The sequence below is a fragment of the Stegodyphus dumicola genome, chromosome X1 (assembly GCF_044657685.1).
Source record: "Stegodyphus dumicola isolate Sdum_Otavi_A_Nest chromosome X1, ASM4465768v1".
In the NCBI taxonomy this organism is placed as follows: Eukaryota; Metazoa; Arthropoda; class Arachnida; order Araneae; family Eresidae; genus Stegodyphus; species Stegodyphus dumicola.
This window is the reverse complement of record NC_140780.1, coordinates 116,228,842-116,253,934: the sequence shown is the minus strand read 5'-3', so window position 1 is coordinate 116,253,934 and position 25,093 is coordinate 116,228,842. Positions and strand designations below refer to the sequence as shown.

Here is a 25,093-nt window from a genome sequence, read left to right as displayed (position 1 = left end):
GGTCTAAAACGACCTTGTTGAAAACTTTTAGCTCTAGAATCTAACGCGAGGCCAATCTTTTACAAACATTTCTCACTAGAAACTAGAAATTTTTAAAAAAATCGTTTTTTTTTTTACATTATCAACTTCATGGACAATTACTTTTCATCTGTACTGCATCTAAACAGGAGCTCTTAGTTGAAATCTGGTTCCTTCCAGAGATCTGGAAGGAAAATTAGTTTAATGAAATGTTACACAATTAAATGGCAAGTAACATGAATATTTATATTTCTCTTAACATTCTTATTTCATTCATGACTTTATTTAATTATCTCCCCGTGCTCTCTGACATGTGTTGTAAAAGAAAACACCAAACACGAATGTGTTCATGTACAAGTGTTCAACACTACCGCCTGCAATCAAAACACTAACGTGTTAAAATTCAACATAACAAGACCTCATAACACACCTTATATTCATCTCTAAACCCTGAGGTACTATTCTGAAAGTGGCTAACTCTGAAGTGTAGCGTCAGAGAGCCTAACTACATTCATTCAACCTTTAACACATATTCACAATAATTTGGCTCTTTTTACAGTCACACGAATAAGTTAAAAATTTTTGGCATTACTTTCACTTTTAACATATCACAGTATTTCTTAACGTTTAACATAACAGTTCACATTGTATAAGGACATCTTAACATGCCGTCAATTTTACGCATTTTAAAACATACATTAGTAGTACATTGTTAACTTCTATTCTTTTCCAAGCAAGTGCCAATTCTTCTACATTGAAATACTACATTTCAAAAGTCTTTCAGACTAAAACTTCTTTCTTGCCAGAATCTTTTAAATAAAATTTTATACAATAACTTTTACAATATTCAAGTATTTACACATTCCTATTATATATTAATTTTAGTTCTACTCGCGAGTAATTGAAAAACATAATACCAAAATAGGTAACAACTCATTTCTCGCCTTTTTGGCGATACAGGTAGACCTCACATGAGGTAAAACGTCTTGAATTCTGCCACTTGCAGTAAGAATGAAAGATTAACTTAAGGTTGCAAAGTAACATAAAGTTTTACTTATCTTTGTCATATTCGGACATTCTTTTTTCTGCCCAGTCCTGGAAGGTAGCAAAGACTAGCGTTTGGTTTATCCTCCTTCTTGTGCGGGTTCGCCCTTCAGTTCCTTCCTCTATGAGCTTTCTTTTCCTTCCAGTTCGGTCACCCTTGAAGACCTTCTTTTTAGCCTCTGCCTGTGGTCTTGGCCGTTTGATGGCAGCTGGTCTTGGCGGAACCGGGACACTTCTCTCTCGTTCCTGCTTGGATCTCGTTGCTGGCCGTTCAAATTTTCCTTGTTTCTTTGCCTCCGCAGCTGGTGTTCCTTCAGCCATTTGTCGACATTTGCTGCGTAGACTCCTGTCCGATGGGTAGATCTTCCGTTTGGGAGCCGGGTTATAGATGCCCATATTTCTCCTGGCTCTCTTTGCATTCGTCGTACTTCTCCCTTCTTCATTCTGGGGGTGGTCGTGCGCTCTCTTTTCTGGTCGGTGGAACGGCTTCTTTTTCTTGTTACCTTCAATTTTCCAACGGGGAAACTTTCTTTTCAATTGCTCCTGCCTCCTAATGGCTTGCCCTTGTGATTGTCGTTGTTCCACCTCTGGAGCTTGTGCCTGCCGTGCCGGATCCTGCAAAAGATCTTTAAATATTTGCATTTTATTACGGTCATAGAATGGTTTTATCTGGTCAATGTTTGCGGAGCATGTTTCACCATTCCTGGCTTTTAACACCACTACAGCCTGAGTTATTTTTTCTATGACATGTGGTCCTTCAAATCGTGGAAAAAATTTGGCGGTTTTATCTTCTGGTGCTGAAGAAAGTGAATGCTTAATTTTTAATACTTCTTCTCCTACTTTATAAGTTACTCCCCGTCGTTTCATATCGTAATAAAGTTTTTGTTTTCTCTGTGCTACTTCAGTGTTCTTTTTTGCTTCTTTGATTAATTTTTCTATATCACCCATTTTAAATTCTGGGGCTCTTTGAACATAAAATAATTTATCTAACGGCGTTATAATCTTTCTGCCTAAAAATAATTCAGCAGGAGTTTTGCCCGTTGTATCATGTTTTGCGGTCCTAAGGGCGAAAGCTAATTCATTGACATAGTTATCCCAGCTTTTATGAAAATTTTTAACATAACTACGGACAATTTTCACTATGTTTCTATTGACCCGTTCCGCTATATTTGATTGCGGCCGATACGGGACCATTTTTAAATGACGTATGCCCAGTTTTTGGCACATGTCTTCAAATATATTACTTACAAATTGAGGACCATTATCCGATATAACTTTTTGGGGCGCTCCGTATTTTAAAATATATTTATTTAAAATAGAATCAGTAACTAATTTCGCGGAGGCTCGTTTTAAGGGAACAATTTCGGTCCACTTACTAAAATGATCAACCATAACAAGGAGATACCGACTTTTATTTAACTGACTTTTTGGGAAAGGGCCCAATAAATCGATGCCAATTATTTCATTTGGAAATTCGGACTTAATGCTATTTAGAAACCCGGCTGGGCGGAAATTAATATAATTAACTGCTTGAGATGTTGGGCAGGACTGGACATACGCCCTTATTAACTTTTGCAGTTCAGGAAAATAGACTGCTTCGCGTACGCGTTGGATAGTTTTTCGAATACCAGCATGAGAAGCTAAAGGGCAGTCGTGTAACTCCTGCAGGATATTTAATCTAAGACTAGCTGGGATAACAGGTCGAAATTCGTTGTTGGAATTTGTAGTTTTTGTATAAAATAATAGAGCATCTATTAGTACGTAATGGGCCGCCCTATTTCTTATCGCCACAATATCTTGGTGGCTAAAATTTTCAGGATCCTTTAAATACTCATAAATGTTTCTAAATTCAGGATCCGTACCCAGTTCGGTTATTACAGTTTCTCGGGAATTTATTGTACATGCTGTGAGCATTGCCACCTTTACAGTATTACCTTCTTCGTCTATTTTTATTCTGGATAGGGCATCTGCTACGATATTTTCCTTTCCGGGGGTGTGCTTGATTACCAGATTATACTCTTGTAACTTGAGTGCCCATCTTATTAAACTTGGGGATAAGTTTTTCCCTGAGTACAATCTAGTTACCGCCGCATGATTAGAATACACTGTTATTGGCGCCCTTCCAAAATAGACTCGGAACTTTTGCATTGCTAACAGAACTGCAAGTGCCTCTCTCTCGGTTGTGGAATAATTTCTTTGTGTTTGATTTAAAGTTCGACTAAAAAATGCCACGGGCTGCTGATTTTGCAAAAGTACCGCTCCTACCGCATAATCCGAAGCATCCGCTGAAATTTCTAAATTCTCATCCTTTTCAGGAAATTTCAAAACAAGGGCTTGCGTTAATGCTTGCTTTAATTTTTCGAAAGCCCTATTGGCTTCGGCCGTCCACGAGAATCTTGCCTTTTTCCTTTTTAATTTTAACAATGTTTCAGCAATAGCTGCAAAATCTTTTATAAAGGACCTATAATATAAAAAAAGTCCTAGAAAAGAAGAGAGCTTCTTTGCCGTATTTGGCGGCGGATACTTTTGCACAGCGATTATTTTTGATTCGTCTGTCTCGATTCCTTTCTGAGATATTTTGTAACCTAAGTATTTTAATTCAGGGGCTGCAAATTTGCACTTTTCGACATTAACTTTTAGACCGGCCTCATTTAATAATGAAAACACCTGTCTTAAATTCTGTACCTGTTGGTCCAGATTATCACTAGTAATAATGATATCGTCTAAATAGATAAATGTGGACTTTCCAAGAACAGGCCTTAGCACAATGTCATACATCGCTGAAATGTTGCTGGTGCCCCTGAAAGGGCAATCGGCATACGCAGGAATGCATAAGTGCCAGACTTGGTTATAAAAGCAGTCTTAGGCACATCTTCTGGTCTAACCCCTATTTGAAAATAACCAGTCGTTAAGTCTAAAGTCGTCATGTATTTGGTAGAAGTTATGTTCCTTAGAATTTCTTCAATAATAGGTAACGGATATACCGGATATTTAGTCATGGAGTTTAATTTACGATAGTCAATCGCGAAACGCCACCTTTTTGGATGTGTTACTGGATAGTCATTGTTTTTCTTACATAAAACAACTGGGCTAGCATAACTACTTGAGATGGGCGTTATGATCTTTTTACGTAACATATCTCTAATGTGCCACTCTATAATTTTTTCTTTATTCTTATCATATCGGTATGGTTTGTGGCGAACTGGCAGTGAATCTCCGGTGTCGATACTATGGTTAGTAACTTGAGTAAATCCTGGAATATCACTAAATAACAAAGCAAACTCACTTACCACTTGTCGGATTTTTTGTTGCTCTTCCTTAGGCAGGTGGTCAAGGTTTAACATTGGTGGTTCTGTTTTTTCTTCTCGAACTGGTTTCATCGTCAGCTTAAGGGATGCTTTGTTATTATCCAGTGTTGCTTCTGCCTCTGAAAGAAAATCTATCCCTAAGATGATATATGCTTGCAAATTCTTTACTATAAAAAACATAATCTTTACTTGTGCGTCCTTGATACGAACGTATATCGGTAATTTACCTATACACTTGCATCTTTCTCCCTGCGAAGCTAACACTGTCGTATTATCCGAATTATATATGCGGTATTTCCGAAAATACTTCCTAAAAAAATCTTCTGCCACACAGGAACACTGCGCGCCTGTATCCAGGAGTGCGGTGGCTGGGATGTTATTCACCAACACTTCAATCTTTGAAAGAGTCAAATTTTTCACCATCACTGTATTTAACTTGAAGGAAGAGGGGTTTTCTTGGCCTTTGGATTTCCGCACCCTCCCGTCAGCAGAAATCCGTTTTAGTTTAAATCTTGTTTTTTCCTTTCCGTGCTTTCCTTCTTTTTTTACTGGCCTTCAGACTTTTTTCCTGGATTACTATTGAACTGTCGACGTTCGCCGGTTGTTTTTGGATACTCGGGTTTCCTTGCCCACTGATTCGCTTTGCTTCCGTAGCCGTGTTCTTGACTTTGCTGTGGTCTTGGCACATCAAATTGGCTTCGTTGCTCATACTGGCGTCTTCTTTCAATGTCCGCCGTTCTTCTACTTTCAAACTGGATTGCTAGCTCAAATAACTTTTCCAGTGTAGTCGGATTCCTTAATTCAATATTGCTTGTACTTGGGGAAGTAACCTCGGCAAAATCACTTGAATTATCTCCGGATCCTGACGGTTTCCATACAAGAGTTTGAAGACGTGAATTATTCTTAAAATAAAGCTTGAGAGATTTTCAATTCGTTTCTGGTATATGCTGAAAAGTTCCGTTTCTAATTTTGCACGATCCCTTACGACAGGGAAGGCTTTTACTAGGGCAGTCTTGAAATTTTCGTAAGTATAGGTGGGACTTCCCACTTGACCCAAGAGACTTCTGCCTATACATTTGAACCAATTAAGCGCTTGGCCCCTCAAAGCACTGGTAGCTAAGGTGACTTTCTGGAACTCATGCACGGGATACATCATGAAGTGGTCCTCCAATTTTTCCAAAAAACTGGTTACTGGTGAGTTTCCATTAAATGTTGCTTCTGGTTTCATCGATGCGCGCATGGTCTGGACGATGTAACCAAATCCTTCCAGGGCGGCAGATGGCATTTCTGGATTCTGAGCCGCTTCTGCAGGCAGCACAGGTTCTTGAAACTCGGCCATGGTTATTCTTCTTCGTCGGGTGCCACTATCAGGTTCAGTGTTCCTCCTTACTTGCTTTGGGAACATTAAATGACCTGACTGGGAACAGGGAGCTTACTAAAGCTATGTTCAATAAATGTGGGAAGTAGACCAGATACACAGGAAGGGTATACGAAACCCTTTATTTTTCTCTCTTTACAATGATTTCCGGACTTCGGAATACAGAGACCAACCACTTGTGGTTTGAACGTAAGAATATAAAAATATTAACTAAATTCTAACTAAACTAACTTTGGATTAATAAACAAGTGTCTACTTGAAGATTGGCCGTATATTAACAGAAAGGTCGTATGTAGTACAGAGAACTGTTAACAGTACGATACGTTTAAAATTATCAAGAGGATTAAACCTCTGGCCTTGAAGGCAACCAGCAACCGAGTAAAACTGCTATGGCAAGCGGCCTGCTCCTAATCACTCCTTCCTCTCTCTTGCTTGGCAAAAAGCCACAACTTAAGTACTTGGCGTTCGCAAGACAAATTTGCATAAATAAGTTAAAGCTTTTAATTCTGGCCGGAAGTAGAAAATAAGAAGTGATAGTAAAGATTTAAAATAAAATAAACGTTAGTAAAACTTAAGATCCTTACAGTTGAAGCTTCTAAATATACATCTTCAATATCTGATGTTGTATTAGGTGGAAGAAACATACTAATTTCAGTTTTACATTTGGTGGATGTGCTGGGAAATTGTCACAAAATAGCAGAATCTTCCTATTAACTCTAAACATTGTTTAATCAACCATTCTGACATTATTCTTTACTTGATGACTTTTTATTGTGATGTTGATGGACAAATAAAGCTTTACGATTGATGTGTTTGAAGCATCTTGATTTTTTGCCCTTTTCACTTACAAATAGTTGCTCAAACTCTCTTTCCATATTATAACAAAGTAGCACAGTGAAATGTTTTGTGGAGCTTTCACTACCAGAGCCCATGTCACCTTTGAAGCATAGAATTGTATTATGCAAAATTCGACAAAATAATCCAGTTTCATCTGCATTGTAGATCTTTTTAACCTCATTCACAAATGTTTTTAGCTCTTTTATCCAGTCTGTTATATGTTGCATATCTACTGATTTTTCTTTACCACATATAGTCTTAAAAGTAATATTATGCCTTTGCCTAAAGTTGTCTAACCAACCATGTGGTGCTTTCAAAATTCTGTTAGTCCCAGACTTTCCAAAATTTCTTTTCCCATTTATTGCAAAAATTTTGCTTTTACAGAAATGTTGTTTGCTCTCACAGAACAAAACCAGTTAAACGCATTACTATATCAATTTTACAAGCTTCAGTTTTTCTAAATTATACACTCTTGGAATATTAATTTGAAATTTTATGTGCTCTAATTAATTCCAAATTTCTGTATTAATCTCTGAAACCAAGCTTTTCAATTTCTGCTACATGAATTACACCACCTTTTTTGTTTTAATGTTTATCTTTTCCTCTTTAAAAAGATCTAGCATGGCCTTTTCGAAGCCAAGCTAGATAACATTATGTAAAAATAACACACAAGTACAAAACTACACTTCACACATCCTAGCAAGAACTAAGGATGATAAAAATTTTCACTTTATCTCGCATTGTGAGATCCCAGTACCAATCATCCCATCGTCTTTTCTTTCCTGTTGGTGTCTTGTCCTATTGGTGATTGCCTTACAACTTGCTAACAATGTTTTCTTACCCCTGTTGAGAACTGTTAAAAAAATAACTGAATTTGAATTCTGTGAATGTGAAATATCCTTTCGATTGCAACTCAAGATGCTTTTTTCCAGTATTGTTCCCCCATTTTCCTACTAAAAAGCAGTTTTCAAGTGAGAGGGGTTAACTTTTCATTTTATTGTTTCCTTTTCAAACCTCAAAAGATCACTATCAAAGAATATTTCTGTTTTTATTTATTTCTCTCTGTTTTATTTTTGAAACTCTTTTTCAGTTTCCCTTAAATAGAGCAACACCCAATTAAAAGGTAAACGAATTAAAGCCCCTCTGAAACCAACAGCATTTTTTCTGAAATGGAGGTGTCCCTTACAGAAGGGAAAATCTCCTTCACTACTGGCGATTTTCTCAGCATAAAAGTGTCAAAATATTAAAAAAATAACTTAAGAACATAAAATTTGGAATATCCAATTAAATGCTAATATATTTTACATCATCACTAAATTAAAAATAGTTCAATAACCTGAGCCATTATTGTATTATAAAGTAAATTAAAGTCACTTTTAAATGATGTCATTGCACAGCAATTCCTTCCAGTTTCTTCTGCTTTTCTGGGAAATATATCCTAAATTTAAGGATCTTGGGTGGGCAGCTATGCTGTAGGAAAGAAAGTGGAAAATTGGTTACATGACCATTTAATGAGAGTATTCAGAGATTCGCTGATTTCCTGAAATGGTTGTGTGTTATATGCAAATTTTATTTCCTTAAACATGCTGTCAGTAATATTTTATTGATCACGAATAAGTATTTACTGTGTACTTTTTTTAAAAATTTTAGTTTTGATTTTTGTACTGCTGATGATGCCGAATCTCCTGTTGAAAACTTAGGTCAAGTTGTATTTGGTGAAAGAATTCGACCTTCACTGTATAATGTAAGCATTTGCATTATGTTATCTTTTTTGCTGTGTTTAAATTTTATGCTGTATTTTATTTCCTATGTCCTTACTAATTTTCTATAAATAGGTATGATGTTTACTACATAGGCTTATGTTTCTATTGTTACTAAAATTTTCTGATGTTGTCATGAATTGCTTTTTAGACAATCAAAGGAATTCTCATGCTCATTCTAAACTTAAATAATAATTTAAAATGGAATAAAATTTATCTTAATAACTATGAAAATCTTTGTGTGTATTAAATCTTCTATGTATCTTTAAATTACTTTTTTATCAGCAAAATTTAACTTGATCTGATTTTTTAAATAAAGATCTTGTCTGTATTAGGATATTTTTTTTTTATTAAAGTAAGGAAATTTAAACTGCTATTATCAGAGTGCTAGCATTCAGCCCCCATTCATTCTCAAAGAGCAGGATGCTTGAAATATTCTACATAAGTATTGTACATATACTGCAGTCTTTTCATTCATAAGAATATGTTTTTTAAGGTACTTTTCTGTAAAACAGTCGTAAGTGCTGCTGCTTTATAGTTATTGGATAAAAGTTACTGGATATATATATTATTGGACACAGGTTATTGGATAATAGTAAATGAAATTAATTCAAACATTTGGAAACTGTATTTTCAGTTGCATTGATTTTTGAGCTCTACAGGTCTAGGTGTTATTTTTATATAAATAATTCAAGAGCGTAGTAAAAATTTCTGATAAGTAATATTTTGAAGTAATCTTAAAGGGCCTACCTGTGGGTGAATGTTTAAAAACATAAAATATTGGTAGTTTCTTCTGGATTTGAAGTGTTTTGATGGCTTGCCTCTTCACTATTATAAATGTATTTGAGTTTTACTTAGAGTACTGCAGAAGCATATCTTTCCTTAAACATTTAGCCACAATAACAAATCCAGTCTTAATAAGATTTAAGGTAAAGTTTGTTGAATTGATTTTAATGGCAGTATGAATATTAAATGCATATTTCTAATTTCAAAGATTTATAATTTTTATTTGTGAACTAAATGCACTTCTTGTTGATGCAGAAAGTTTACTCACTATCAGAACATTTTAAGTTATAAATTTTGTTATTGAGCTATGATATTTCTTTTAGAAAGTTTTATATTTACTTACGTAAGTTGATTTATAAATCTTCGTGTTGACCTTTTTTCCTTTCCAGATAAGCTTTTTAAAAGATATTCCTTGTGCGAGAGTATGCCAGAAAACTTACCATCTTGATCGCAAAGAAGATGTTGAAAAATTGGCTAATCTTAAAAAGGGAATGTTGATGAACTATCAGCATCATTGGTATTAAAAACTTTTTTATTTATTGCTTGATTCTAGGAATTCTCTGAGGTATATGATGTAGGAAAATCCACATAAATGTCTTCCTCCACTATTTTGCCACATGTCAACATTTTATATGGATGTGTTTGTTTCAGAGAATTGTTAGAAAATTGAATTGGATAGCAGTGTTAAGAAATTTTATTTAAGTATGGCAAAATTAAACAAATATTTAAAAAATTAAATAAATACTTAATTTAGGAAATATTCTAATATAGTAGGGGGACCGGAAAGTAATGTCACTTTCTTACATTAAATTCAAACGAATAAATTTGTAACAAGTTTTTATTTTTAATCAATAATATAATCACCCTCGTTATCAGCAACCTTTTGCCATCTAGTATGCCAATTTCAATCCCAGATCGATAAAAATCAGTTTTTGAGTAAAATATCTCGAGATGGCATTTTGGACATCATCCAGATTTAAAAATTTTTTGTCACTAAAAAAATGTAGGGATCGGAATAAATGAAAATCTGAGGGTGTGATATTGGGCGAATATGGTGGGTGAGGCAGTACCTCCCACCCCATTTCATTATATTTTTCCAGTGTTCGTCTAGCATAGTGTGGTCTTGCATTGTAGTGTTGCAGAATTGACGCCTTTTCCATTGCCAATCGCCAGATATTTTTCGATTAAAGATTGGTTCACTAGATGCAGTTGTTCACAATAAAGGTCTGCATTAATAGTTTTTCTAGGTTTCAACATTTAAAAATGAACTTTTCCGCGAATACTCCATCAAACATTTAGAAGTGCCTTTTCGGGATGTAAACCCTTTGTAACCCCTATTAAAACTGCCTTTCGAGTTTTGGATTATCATATAAGACTTATTTTTTTGTTTCCACTAATCAAACAATCAAAAAACGGTTCTGTATGGTGCCATTGAAGCAATACGTTGCATGTGATGGATAGGTTGGCTTTGTTCTTTTTGGACAGATTATGGGGGACTCAAATACCTGCTTTGCTTATTTTTCCATTCTACTTTAAATGTTCTTGGATGGTCGACCAAGGTTGGTTAAGAGTGTTTGACATTGATTTGCTTCCACTTCTGCCCTTAGCATGTTGTTGTCGACATGTGCAGAAATGACATTACTTTATGGTTCCCCTATTATATAGATAACAGCTTCATTTCCATCAATAGCACTGCTTATAAAAATGATAGTTAAAAAAAAGCGGAATTTGCAGTTTCCCAGATATCTCTCTATATAAAAGTAAAATATTTACTTGTGAGAATGCAGCTGGGAAGGGGATCACGTGATTGCTTACCACAATTGAGAACCAAAACAATATTTACTATGCTGTTGCCAAAACACTACATGAGGTGCACTCCCAGAAGTTGAGATAATTGAGAAATTTCCATTCTCTCAGCATTGAGTTCAACCACTGCCACCACCACCACCACCACCACCACCAACACCACCACCACCACCAACAACAACAACATAGAAGCAGCAGGACAAAAGAAAAGGTGACTTTTAGTTCAATAATGCTCACATTGCTCATTTCAAATTAACTGAAGATTTACTGGCATTCATCTCCTCTGAGATGCACAAATAAGTTGACATTAATTAAGTAAATACGTTATTTGTATGTTTTCCATAGATAGGTGATTTTTTTATCCATAACAGTTTTTAATTGTTAATGTATATAAACTTCATTAAATAATTCATTAAAAGTAAACCACTGAATCTTAAAAATAAATCAAACATACAGCCATTGATCTGATCCACACTGATTTGTTTTATGTTTTAGTGGCCTTTTAAGGCCTTGGATATAAGCTGTTTTTTAGATACTGTTGAGTAAAACATGCTATTAATTCAGGACTATTGTCAAATATAGAGTAGTAAATAATGCTGTAAGATGGCATGCCTTAACATTTCCTCCAGCATCTGGTGGAATTTTTATGTTTATCTTTGTAAGCTGTGTACTTAATAGGAGGTGAGGAAGCTAGTGCTTTGGTCCTTTTGTGAACCCCCCCCCCTCCCGAAAAAAACCTTACAGTTTAAGGTTGCATGCGATTTCCATGATGTTTTGTTTTGAATCCCTGTGCTGATGTGAATACATCAGCACAGGGATTCAAAACAATGAATATTATCTATTTCTGGATACTGCATTTCATATTCTTGTAAGTGAAAAAAAAATGACATTTCACGGACATTATTTTAATAAATAAAAAGGTAAACTAATTTTTGTTGAATCATATTGATGGTATCTGACCTGTTTGTTTTACTGTAATTTGGGTCCTTTGTCACTTTATTAATATCGTTTTTATGAAGTAATGCATATATTTTCCAAAGTATTCAATGGATTTTTTTTTCTCCCCAGGATTGTCGATAATATGCCAGTTACATGGTGTTACCTTGTAGAGGGAAATCAACAATTTTGTTCTACTGGCTTTCCTATGGGGTGCTACGTTAATTCAGCCCAGCAGCCAAAGGATGCCTGTGTAATGAATGTGAGTCCAGGGTTTAAATTTTGCTATCATATGTTTAAATTATTTGAAATAAAAGGAGTAAAAGCCTTTCAGTAAAATATATTAATCAGTGCTTTCTAAGCAATAAAAAAAATTTTTTCATTAGGTTATACCATAATTAAATAAAAATTCATTCAAGTTACCTTTAGTAAACATACCTAGTATGTTTTCATACGTGTGAGTTTGGAAATGAAAATAAACCAATATTATATAACTCTGTTCTATTCATTGAAGCCTTATTATCTCCCTGACAGAAATACAAATGTGCAATTTTTAAATCAGGTACCAAGGTATCAAAGATGACTTTAAATAGTGGTCAACACTACATAAATAATAAAAGAACATTTGTTCCTTTCTCTCTTTGTCAAACTTTTGTTGAAATGTAAAAATGTAGTATATTTTACTATGTCGTAAAATGTGATAGTTTCCTAATTATTTTTTATTGAGACTTTCAAAAGCATAGAAGATAACTTAAATTTTGAAAACTATGGAAGTGTGTTTTTAAATTTGATTATTGCAAAATTATTTTTGCAGCAGAAAGTCATGCATGGTCATTGTAGTGAGCACATGGGTTAAAAATTAAAAACTTACTTGATCTGCTATAAAATTCTACTGGTTAATCTATTTATATAACTTTTAAATATTAAACGAAATGTGCATTTGTGTTGTAAATATTAATGGATAATGTTGATATGATGAAGAATTTAAGGCACTTGGTTAAATTGAGTTAAAATATTTTAGTTTGAAATTCTAAAAAAACTCATTTGAGCATTAATAAGTTAGAAGCTTTTATAGACAGCCAGTCTGCTTCATAATCTGGAATTGGAATAAATGTCTTCATCAAGAAGATCTTTTATTGCTATTTCCTTCATAGTGTTTTTGACATAAATGTACTGTATATTTGAAGCTTGACAGCCACAGCTGTATGACAAATTGAAAGGAAGGTCACTATTGTAGCCTGGTCTCATAGCAATTCCTAATGCTTTTATAATTTTAAGACTGCAATTATACTGAGGTCTGTTGATCATTTTAGCATTGTCATTCAGGGTATCAAGTTTTGGATGGTCCAAGGAGTATTTTCGTGAAGATGTGTTACTTTCATTGCTGTATTGGTTGCTGGAGGGTTTAAATGTCTTTCTCCTGTTCAGCAGTTTTTATTGATAATTTTCTAGATACTGAATCAGTACACTGATTTCGTCATCATAGATGGAGGTGGTATGCATACTTGGTGTATCTTTTGTTGCTGTCTGATTTGTCCATTGTTAACAATTTCCAGATGGATGGAACTGTGGTTATGGAAGGTTTGTACCCAAATCTTTTGAAAACTGAACTGTTGCATCACATAATTGCATAATAGGGATTGCTTCATTTAATCTACTTCTGTCTGGTTCTTGGCAGTAGCAAATTTGCTTTTTCCATGTTAATGCAGAAATATGTCAGTTGATTGTATTGATAAATTTTTCAACAAAGTTGTTAAGGTTTCTTATTTACTGCAATTTATAAATATACTTTCATTGATTTTTTTTAAAGTTTAGGTATACAACAGCATTTTTCAACTCATGTTGAATAAAAAGAGTGATTTTATGTGAATGAAATGAAAAAGAAGCTTACAAGATTATTACTAGGTTGCCAGTTGGTTTATTGTAGATCGTAGGCTGAAGACTATTGCCAGTTCTTAAGATCAGATCAAGAAACTGAATCCTTTTAACCTTTTTATTGATCATAAACTGTAGGCTAGAGAAATTTTCTGAGATAAACAAAAATAGTGCTTTGAGTTCATCTTTTGAAAATTTCTATAGGACAGATCTCTTCCAAAATACAGGTTTCTGGGGTAATTTAGTTAAAACAACATTTTCTGTGTTGCATGTAACTTTCAGTCAGAATAGGTGAAGATGTCCATGGGAGTATTGATATCTTTTGTATAAAAAACTTTATTTTTACTAAATTTCCATTTTTTGGAAGATATCTTTGTTCCAGAAAAATATTCAGAAGATGGACTTAAAACATTATTTTCGCTTATCCCAGGAAACTACCCTAACCTGCAGCTTACAATCAACAATGAAAATACTAGCTGTTTGTATCTTGATCTCCTCAAGAACTGTTGTGCCCAACAGTGCCCAAGTGCTAGTGTCGCTGAACAGCCCTACTGTGCTATGTTGTAAACAAAATAATCCAGTCTTAAGAGCTGGTGAAAGTTTTCTGACTCCAGTATGTCGTAAATTAAGTGATAACCCAGCAATAATCTTTATTATGGGCTAAAGAATTCTGTTGTACACCAAAGCTCTAAGAAAATGGAATATGTCCATTCTACAAACTGAAACAAACAGTAAATACCTTATCTTTGTTAAAACTTTTCAATAACATCAATAGAAAAATTTTATGCAGTTAATTTAGAAAAAGTAAAATTTTCTGTGTGCACAAGAACCAAATTAAAGTAAATTCAATGGAAGATTTCCCTAGTACGTCATTATGTGATGCATCATTTTAGAAAATTTGATGCAAACTTGCCTTTACCCCTAATCCATTGTACTCTAAGTTGTTAAGAATGGACATATCGGATGCCAGCAAAACAGATCCAACAAGCATGAAAAGTTACTGTATCAGTTTGACAACTGGAAAATTATCTCTAAGAATTTCTGAGCATAAGAAAGAAAGATATAAACTCTCTGCCAGGCAAAACACCATTGCAAATAGAACATTTTTTTGTAAAATGCTCCATGGAACATGGAAACTCAGTAACCGAATGGGACATATAGCTAAAATCATCAACAAATCCTTCCAGAAAAGGAGCTTTAAAAATGGGGAAGCATTAGAAATTGCCATGAGATGAAGATGCAATAGAAACTTTAATTTCAATGTGGCATACATCTGGAAATTGAGCTTTAAAATTACAGTAACTCTTTGTCAAGTAACACTGCAGGAAACAATAAAAGAAGGGAAAGCCATTCCATCTGCTTCCAGCTGGCAAAGAGTGTATCAAGCTGGAATATTTCTCTTGAACTTGATATTTATGTGGAGTTATTGGTATTCAAATATTCTCTCTCTCTGTATAGATGTATATATCAAAGATCTAATTAATTAATTGAAAAAAATTTCTTAATACTTGCAAAATAGCTTCAAAATAACTTAACAATTTATTTACTAATGGAATACTGAGTATATTATCTCCTTATATAAAGTTAGTAGAATTGTATCTGAATGGAGTACCCAGAAGCATTGACATTAAATTCCGAACAAAGATTTTTTTAAAAAGAAACTTGAATTTGAATTATGAAAAATAGAAATGGAAACTTTTAAAATGAAAATTAATCAATAAACCAAGTAATTATTGTCATTGATCGGAAATTGGTTGACTTTTCATGGGAAACAAACCAACCCCCATTCAATTAACAATAATTAATAAATGCAAAGGTGTTTTGTCTTTTGCTCAAGTAAGAAGTATTATGTCATATATATATATATATATATATATATATATATATATTTAAGATAATTGCAAATGGGGAGGAACTTGCAGTGAGTGTTTTCATAATCAATTTAAAATTGTATGTAAAGAAAATAGGAAAGAAAAAAAGCACGCACCTCTAGGATTATTTTGAGGTTAGTCTGGTGAGATATGAGGCATGTTGCAACATAATATACGTGTTCACTTTAAAACTGAATCCTTTGTAGAAACATCAATTGTACATAATTATTTGGCATACTTTGTCTGCAACATATTGGGAATGATATTCCTCCAGTTCAATGCATTTGCTTCATGATTCGTAGTGTTCTCAGGATCCTTAAGAGGCTTTTCTTTATCTTTATTTTGTGGATGATAGTAATGTGTGCAGCAGTTCCAAAATAAACGTATTGCTTATGTAGCAGGTTTGCTTTAATTATCTTCTAAAAAAAAAGTCTTTTCTAGTCAAGAATGGGAAATCTCATTGGTCATAATCTTTAAATGCAATTCTGTGATCAAAAACTACTGCAGGATCTTTATGGTGAAATTTGCTGTATATTTTTCACTATCTTGCCATATACGAGCATAACAATCATCTTCCTGCTGTAGGCAGTGAATTTCTAGGCAGCATCTTGATAGGACTTGGCATTGAGAGTTTCAGAGAACAGGAACCCTGTTATTCATTGTCTTGGCATTGCTCAGTAACTCAACAGGAGACTAAATAAACAGAGCAGGCCTCGTAGATTTAAGTTTGATAGCTTTTGCTGTGGAATAAGACAAAACCATGCCTCATTAAGGGCACCTGATATAAAAGGGAAATATTACCATGAATGAAGCTGTTATGGACAGTAGTCGTATGCGACACCCAATACGACAGTGTTGAAAATTTAGTCTTTGCAAAAAATACCTCAAACCTTTTCTTCTTCTGAAGAATTCATTATTTCTTCCAATACTAAACAGGTTTATGAATTTCTTAGGTATAATCAAACAGTATAGGCATTGGAAAACCTTTGTAAATAAAATATGTGTATAGTTTTTATACTTTTAAATGTTTGATACGCTTTTAAAACTATTATTGTGTATTTTTTGAAACTGATTGAAAGTAAATTAATTTTAATGATTCTGTTCTTTGCTTTGTCTATTATATTCCTTAGAAATTTATTCTGGAATGGAATATTATAATAGCTGTGCATGTGAGATTATTTCTGAAAACGTGCATATTGCTAGTATTTTTTTAATGTTTTATTACATTAAGGATAGGTTTATTCAGTAAGGAAAATTATTTTTATACACTGTTTAATCCAAACTTTACTCAAAATGCTTCATGATATATGTAGCAAACTGATTCATGTCTCAAAATTTACAACCACCGTAACATTTCATGTTTTTATAGCCAAAATAAATATCCCCAAATTCTATAATTATTCGTTAAAATTTGAAATAAAAATCTATCAATTTTACAGTTGAATTATTTAGTGTAATCTCATTATTAAACCACGACAAGAATGTTGTAACTGTAGAGGAATTGAAGTAAAACTGTTTAGCATGAATGACGGCCTGCATGTGCTAGGGTTATGATATAACAACAATATTGAAGCATATTCATACATCGGTATCAAATCAGAAGTGCTGTAATCATGAGAACATCAGTGCACCAAATGATAATTCATAGATGACAAGTGAACCGGTGATATCATATAACCTTAAATGTAATTCATAAACATTTTCTTTACTGCATGTTATTTTTAGCTGTTACATTACATTCACACATTAAGGTCACTTCCCTTATTGTCCATCACTAAGGCCCCCACTCAGCTACCTTCCCATCTCTATTGTGTTCATTTGTCCCATGTAGGCTAATCCTTCTTTTTCACTTCTCTTTCTAAGCGCAACATAGTTATCGCAATCTTCCTCCTCACTTGGAAGAACATTTCTGAAGAGAAAAAGTTCTTTTACCTTTCAAGTATAAAAGTGTGAGAGCTTATTTGATCTACTCAAGAAGAGCTGTATTTAAACAGCATTTATTAAAAGACTTTTATAAATACTTTTTTTTTGCTTTCATAATTTTGTATCAATTGGAATTATATTTACCTTTTTAAAGATCATAAGAAAGCAAATTATTTTGAATATCAAGATATTAAGTGAGAAAAAAAATCTCATGACCAAATAAAAGCAGTCATGCCTCTCAGGCAGTTTAAGTTCTGCAAATCATCAGGAGTTAAAGAGTGATTACACATAATATGCTTTTCCTTTCTGGGGGTATTCTATATACATTTTAGAAGTAATCAAATGCTGAAGATTAGTACTTCTATGTAGATTAAAATTATTCAAGAACTGAAAAGAACCTTTCTAATCACAGTTGCTTGAATATGAAAAATATTACTTTGAAGTATAAACTGCAAAATAGCATTTCAGACTCCTAATTCAAAGAAAAATTGTACGAATTACATTAATAGAAAATGGTGTAAGGAAATAATTTGTATAAAATTTAATTTAATGAACTAAATTACACTGAACAACAAATAATGCAAAATTGAATATAAAGTAGTTCAAACATAATATTTAAAGAACTTGTATTGAAACTGTGATGTTTTCATTGATTTTTTTCCCCTTGATACTTTAACCTCAAGAATTTAGCTTAAGACATGACTGTATGTAGGAGGAAGCTGAAGGGGCTGCAACCTCTCAAAAGCTGAAGTTTTAGTTCATAATTAAAATACAATAACATAAACGTTTGTTTCAGATAAAAGCCACAGCTTCTCTCCAGATTAAATCCTAGCTAAAGTATTGGCTTGAGTAGTTGCCGTTTTTTTAGCACTTTCTTTAAAATGTACGGATTTCTAATTTGTAGTCTTTGTCTAGGGGGATATCATGAATTAGTTTACGTCAAACCAATCTGTCATGTAGGATCTCTGAATGTGAAATTTCATTTATGTTTCAGCATTGCGATTCATTCATTGTTCTTAATAACAGCCTCTTTTTATTTCGTAGAGTATTATTTTTTCTATGTTGGGTAAGTTTTTTTACTCAAACATAAAACAGAATACTACTCTTTTTTTTTCATGTGTGTGCAAATATGCTTTTCCAGTGCTGAGTTGACTAATAAAATGAATTTCCTTTTGAAATTAAGTATATAATACTTATTTTTTAGATAAACTATTTTTCAGCTGAGGTTTTTTTTTTTATTATATTGATCCAGTGAGCTTTTTTTTTTTCGTTTACTCTTTCTGTTAATAGAGCTACCAAAAGGTGAATATATCAGAATATTTTGCAGTCAGTATCCTGCAATTGAAAGAAAGCTCTCATTTGTGTTCTCTTTCATGAAACAAGCTGTTTAAGGATTACTTGCAATTTTTATGTCTGATACAGATTGTTTTTTAAGATCCACAGTATACTGAAGATGCATTTCATTAGCTTGTTCCATTTTTTGCCATTTAATATATTTGGCTTTTGTAAGTCATTATCTTGGTAGTGAGGTATATGTATTATTTCCATATGAAATAATGGAGCTATTATTATAGCATATTTCCAAGTATTTGCTTGCCACATAGAACTGCATTTGAAGTTGTACTTCAACTGTTGTAATATTGAGAACTGACATCATATTACATTAGATAATGCTGATCAGTCAATAGACTAAATGATGCATCTGTTTTCCCTGACAGTGGACTCATGAAAAAGTTACTAATGTCTCGGTAGTAGCAAAATCCATTTTGGAAACCCAAAGTTTTTGCCTAATTATAGATTCCATTTAAATAGGTTATGTTTCACTCTGCTGCAGGCGTATCACGGTATAAACTTCCTATCTCTGAGACTTCTATTTAAGATTTGAAGGCCTAAGCCTCAGGTCATAGGTGTCTTGAAGTCATAATCCTGCCAAAAGTACATGGGAAATAGGGGTCAAGGACTTTTGACAGAATGCTTTGCTATACTTTATTGATTTGACTCTGCACATTAATGCAACATTTTTCATTTAATGCATACTCATTCAACCTTATTAAGTTTTGCTTCCTGTCTATATACATGCTATTTCTTGTAAAAAGAGTAAATAATTTGTTAGTATTAAGAATATATAAATAATTATTAATTTATGTATTTTGAGTTTTTGGTGAAATATTTGTTCTGTTTCATGTCTTCTAGTAAATGGTTTTCATTTGTTTCATGTACTTATAAAATGTGAATGATATTTTTGTTTGCTTTTTTTATAAAATATACTCATAGAAACGAATTAAATATTTTCTAATTTGTATAATGTTGCACATGATTTGTTAAATAGTGTATAATAGATTATGAAAGATGATCTAATGTTTCATTAAAGTCTCGAGTTTTGTGAAGTATTGTGATCACTTTATTTGCAGACTGCATTCTCAAAGCGAGATACATTTTATCTTTTTAATCATGTGGATATAAAAATCATGTACCATAGTGGTGAAGATGAATCATGGGGAGTTGGCTTCAGAGATAAAGGAGGCAGAATTGTTAGAGTGAAAGTCAGACCAAGGAGGTATTTGTAAATATAATATATTCCTAGTTTAAGGACTTGTTTTCAAATGTATTTTCTGTTGGCTTTCAATGAAAGAATCTTATTATTTTGTTTATTTTTTCTTATTCTGGTTTATAATCATTTTTTTTTATTGACAGCTTGCTGCTAAAATTTTTTTATTTACAGCTGCTAATGTTTTATAATAATTTTTTTTAAAAAAAATTTTATTTACAGCTTACTGTGTTATTTTTCCATTTCCTTCTTGCAGAATTTTTCTTCTGTGCTGTTAAAGATGTTTGCAGTTTATTATAAAGACACTTGATATTGTTGTGTTCCTATCCCTTAAATCAATTCTGTGATAACCGAGAGAGATGGTTGTCTAATCCATGGCTACTGGAGATACAATAAGAATTTCCACCCAAACTTCTGTAACTTTTTCTAGGTGTGGACAGATGTATGGATTGTGTGTTGTAATGAAATAATTTCTAATGATTTATTGGGAACAAGTACTTTCTTTGAGGAACTGTGAATATGGTCCAGTTACTGGCAGTACATCTCTATATTTTGATAGTACCAGCTGGCAATAAAATGCAGTATTTAGCAAAAAATCTTGTTGATGTAATCTTCTATTTACAGTGGATCATAGACATTTTCTTTAGCCTACAGACAATTCTGTATGATGATTAATTCAACCGGTTTTTGTACAGAACTAATTTCTCATTTTATGAAAATTTGGATGCATTCTATCAGGCACCTTGTAGAGAACCCATTTGTGAATGCCAGTTACCACTAGATGCAGAAATCTGGATGCAGTTTTTTCAGGCAGGGTGTGGAGCCTAATTCCTTTTTTTAAAATTTTGTTGTTTTCTGATAACCCATGTCTATATTTACCACAAATTTCTAAGTTTGAATCTGCCTCTTCACTTTTGTCTTGAAAATTCCAACTTTCCACAATAATTTGCCACAATTTTTTCAATGTTGGTAAATTTCATTATTTTATCAGTTTCAGAAATCTTTGAATTGGTTGTCTCCATTATGAAAATGCCAAAATTAATACTGACAGGACTGTTCTACATCAGTTCCATGATATAGCATTATTGAAATTGAACACTACGTATCTTTCAACTTGCTTCTTCATTGTGTTCAAGATTGTACTCCTAAAAGAGACAACGCAGTGCTTCTAAACCTTTTTTTTTCCATTAATTCAACAAAAATAAAATGACTAAACACGACAGTAGACAGTCCTGTGTACTGCTACCTAATGAATGCAATAAATGAGTTTTTGAAAAGCTATGTGTGCTATTCAGTGTGTCATACTTTTAGTACTCTTTCCTCTGTGTAATGTGTGACAATGTAATGTGGTTGAAATGTTTACTCTCTGATAGTATGAAATCTGTGTGTGGTTTCACATATAGGTATGTTTTTGATTTTGTTTTGGTAAAATTTTTTGGCTAAAGTTATATTTTCATTAAATGCGTGATTAAATGTCTGTTAAGCCTCTTTGGTTAATTTTTCACTAAATCAAGCAAACACAAAACTGTTGAATATTCCTTATAGTATATGAAATCATAAAAGGATAACTTTCCTCTCATTCAGCAGTTTTAGCAATGAATGGAGAAGATATGTCTGACAATTTTAAGCAGATTTATGACATTTTATAATTGACATTTATTATTAAATGTTTTAATTTGATATTTTTTAAAATTTTCCAATATGGCAGGAGGGAAATTTTAATGGTGATAAATCAGTAATGGAAATTTTAAAAATTCCTTAAATTTTCATGCCTAAAGGTATTTGTACTTTGATTGAAAGCCTCACTAAATAATACAATCTGACCAAATGTTTATATGCTATTTTCAAAACTATTTTTCCTTTTTTTTAATATTTTAGCATCAAACATCAAGATGAGAAGAACTGTGGTAATGATCTCTTACCTATGGATATTCCAAATAAATTAGATCCTAAAGATGTTATCACCATAAACTATACTTATTCAGTGTCTTTTATTGTAAGTAATACATACTTTCTTTTCCATCAGCTCATGTTTTTCAGTTTTATAGTTTCTTTTCCTTTGTTTTCCTGAGTACCTTATTTTATGTCCAATGACAGTCCCATGTTAAAATGAAATTAACGTTTCAGATGAAGAAAGATGCATTTGATTCATCTTAATTTTGTTGTAATATGTGGTAGTTTTAATAGTTACGTCCTTATCAGATATACATTATGAAAAAATGAAATTAATATAGCATGTTGTCTAATAGTGTGCCAATTTTGACGTGTTATATCTCTTCACAACTGCTTTTCTGAAATAAATAAACAAGTCAATAGTTTACAGCAAAATGGGGACTTTTATTCAGAATTTAATACAGGATGATCAGCGAATAAACTCTGATTTCAAAATTAAATATCTCTACAACAAAGATCGATATAATTATACGGTAAACTGTACCTTTATTAGCAAAACTGTAAAAATAGTGTACAAAAGATTAGAAAATTTAGTTACGAAAGTCGTTAACAGATGGCGCTCTGATCACAATGACCTATCAATAGCTTTTAAGAATGGGCTTCGAATTCGAAAATGATCAGTACGAGTGTTAGCTAGTGAAAAAAGGCTAGCGTAGAAAGTGAAAAATAATGTATTCCATTGAACAACATGTTTTTTTGGTTCTGCAATTTCACCGATTAGAACACAGTCCTACGGCAACACGTCGCAATTTTCAAAACCGATTCAATGTTCCAGTTGAACCCTATGCAAAACACATTTGCATGCTCTTCGCGAAATTTGAACGGACTGGCAGCGGGGCTGATGATTGAAAGGGAAATATTTGGCCTAGGCAAACTGTAGTCACTCCTGAAAATGCAGCCAAAGTTTCTGGAATTGTAAAGTAAAATCCTAGGAAAAGCATCCAACGGATTGCATCAGAGACAGGTTTGAAGTACACGAGCACGCAAAAAAAAATTAAAAAATAGCCTACGGCTGTTTCCATACAAAATCCAAAGTCATCAGGCCATACCCATGAAAACTGTGCAACAAAGGGTTGACTTTGCGAATCAGATTCCAACAATGGTTGACAACGACAGATTTCATGTGAGCTGCATCTGGTTCACAGATGAGGCACATTTTCATTTGAATGGAATCGTTAATAAAGAAAACTGGAGATTTTTGGGTTCTGAAAATCCTCATTCGTGTGAAGAAAAAGCACTGCATTCGCCTAAAGTTACTGCACGGGCTGCGGTATGCGCCAGAGGCTCGGACCCTTTTTCGTACGAGAAACGATAGCTACGGAATGTTACGTTACAGTTTGTCAGCACTCAACTAGCGTTGGAGGATCGACCAGGTATCGACTGGTTCATGCAAGATGGGGCTCGACCACATCCAACAGATAAAGTTTTTCGATTTCTTCATGAATACTTTGGGAATAGAGTAATTGCGTTAGATTATCTGCAACTTACTGACACAGGAATAGCTTGGCCTCCATATTCTCCGGATTTGAGTCCTTGTGACTTCTTTCTGTGGGGCGCATTAAAAGACACTGTCTATCGAAACAATCCCGCTACTCTAGATGAGCTTGAATTGTTGATTGGTGTTGCATGTTACTCCATTTCCCTTGATACATTGCAAGACGTGATGTCAAATTTCATTGTTCGCCACTTCATTGTTTCTAACGGTGATCATTTTGAAAAAATTGTATTTTGATTGCAAAGGCTGCTTCACTTTATTTATTATTTTTTTTTTACTCTTTTTAGGAAAAGAGATTTTAGCGCAGAGCGTCATCTGTTAACGATTTTCGTAACTAAATTTTCTAAATTTTTGTACACCATTTTTACAGTTTTGCTAATGAATGTACAGTTTACCGCATAATTCTATAGATCTTTGTTGTAGAGATATTTAATTTTGAAATCGGGGCTTATTCGCTGTATTATTTATAACACTTTTACCTGATACTTTGTTCACCATTCAAGGAACTTCCTTTATACCATTATATTAGTTTATCTGTGCTGGTATTCCTTCTTGCTTTTTACCTCAAACCATCTTTGTGAAAATACATCAGATTTCTATTCGTTCATGAATTTTTGAAAATATTTAAATGTAACTGTGGTATAAAATCAAATGCTGTAATTTAGCATCAAAAATTCATTTTTCTGTGATTGTAGTCATTTATATTATATTGGGATGTTTGGAAAGTAATTTCGTTTTTTTTTCCGCATGAAAATGAAAGATTTTCATATAGTGAATAAATATTTTATTGAATTATATATTTTCCATTCTGGTCCAATACCTTTTGACATCTTTATGGCAATAGCATGATTCCACGCTCATAATTTTTTGTCTTTCGTGGCAAAAAACTGATCCAGGTTATTTTTTGCCTTCTCATTTGAAGTAAAGGTTTTACTGTCTAAAAAATTCTGTGGAGACTGGAACAAATAATAAAGAGAAGGTGCCGTATCTGGAGAATATGGTGGATGTGGCAGTATATCCCATCCAAGCTGTAAAAGCTTTTCACAAGTTACGAAGCTTGTATGAGGTCTAGCATTATTGGTGGAACACTACACCTTTCCTGTTGATCAATTCTGGCCTTTTGTGTTTAAGTGAATCTTTCAGTTTGTCCAGCTGATGACTGTACACTTCAGAATTAATCGTTATGTTGTCCGGTAGAAGCTTAAGAAAAAGATTCCTTTTAAATCCCACCAAACGAATAGCATCACCTTTTTTTGACGAATGTCGGCTTTCGAAGTGCTTTGAACCGGTTTCGTCTCTTTTTTTTTTGCTGCATGATCTTCTGCATTTAACATTATAGTAGACTACCTACTTCCCCTCTCCACTGATCATAACACTTCAAAAATAGATAATTTTTTTTAATGTTTGTGAAGCAAATCACAAACATCAATGTGACGGCACAAATTTTTTTCTTTGAGAACATTGAGGATTCATATGTCGAGCTTTGAGATTGAACATAGGCATTTCAAATGATCATGAGTGGTCGAATTTGATAAATTTAATCTCTCAGCAATCT

General features: G+C 33.2%; 1 protein-coding gene across 1 annotated transcript in view; it reads left to right on the top strand.

The window, feature by feature from the left end:
- TM9SF2 (transmembrane 9 superfamily protein member 2) overlaps window positions 1-25,093 on the top strand; it is a 111,746-nt gene that overhangs the window by 27,851 nt on the left and 58,802 nt on the right. The window contains exons 3-7 of the mRNA XM_085807092.1: window positions 8,236-8,329; window positions 9,521-9,648; window positions 12,006-12,135; window positions 19,954-20,099; window positions 21,969-22,086. Of these exons, the coding sequence (XP_085663218.1) occupies window positions 8,236-8,329; window positions 9,521-9,648; window positions 12,006-12,135; window positions 19,954-20,099; window positions 21,969-22,086 (616 nt within the window). The remainder of the gene's footprint in view (window positions 1-8,235; window positions 8,330-9,520; window positions 9,649-12,005; window positions 12,136-19,953; window positions 20,100-21,968; window positions 22,087-25,093) is intronic.